This window comes from Antrostomus carolinensis, unplaced genomic scaffold, assembly GCF_000700745.2.
Source record: "Antrostomus carolinensis isolate BGI_N321 unplaced genomic scaffold, ASM70074v2 scaffold31545, whole genome shotgun sequence".
Taxonomy (NCBI): Eukaryota; Metazoa; Chordata; class Aves; order Caprimulgiformes; family Caprimulgidae; genus Antrostomus; species Antrostomus carolinensis.
This window is the reverse complement of record NW_010316218.1, coordinates 3,603-3,952: the sequence shown is the minus strand read 5'-3', so window position 1 is coordinate 3,952 and position 350 is coordinate 3,603. Positions and strand designations below refer to the sequence as shown.

Genomic DNA, 350 nt, shown 5'->3' with positions numbered 1-350 from the left:
CAGCCAAGAAACATCCGTATCATTCCTCTGGCCACAGCCAGGGCATCCCAGAGCCGGCAGCACCCAGCACAGGGCCATGCCCTGCTCTCAGCAGGTGGGCAGAGCCCCACCAAAGATGGAGGAGCCACGCAGGGTGTAGCCGCCAAAGGAAAAGACGTGCGAGTGGTCGGCAGTGATGACGGTGAGGGTCTCCTCCTCGTCTGTCAGGGCACCCGCTCGCTCGATGGCCCAGTCGAACTCCACCGCCTCTCTCAGCGCCTTATGGGCTGCACCATCGTGGTGGCCATGGTCAATCCTGCCACCTGCAGACAGGTGCCCACGGTGGGCTGGGGGGCCCTGGGCATTGATGG

The 350-nt window shown here is 64.3% G+C and overlaps 1 protein-coding gene across 1 annotated transcript in view; it reads right to left on the bottom strand.

Moving 5' to 3' along the window:
• The window catches only part of LOC104525150 (intestinal-type alkaline phosphatase-like), a 3,667-nt gene that overhangs the window by 478 nt on the left and 2,839 nt on the right, over positions 1 to 350 (bottom strand). Inside the window, 1 exon segment of the mRNA XM_029085014.1 lies at positions 112 to 304. Coding sequence (XP_028940847.1) covers positions 112 to 304 — 193 coding nt within the window.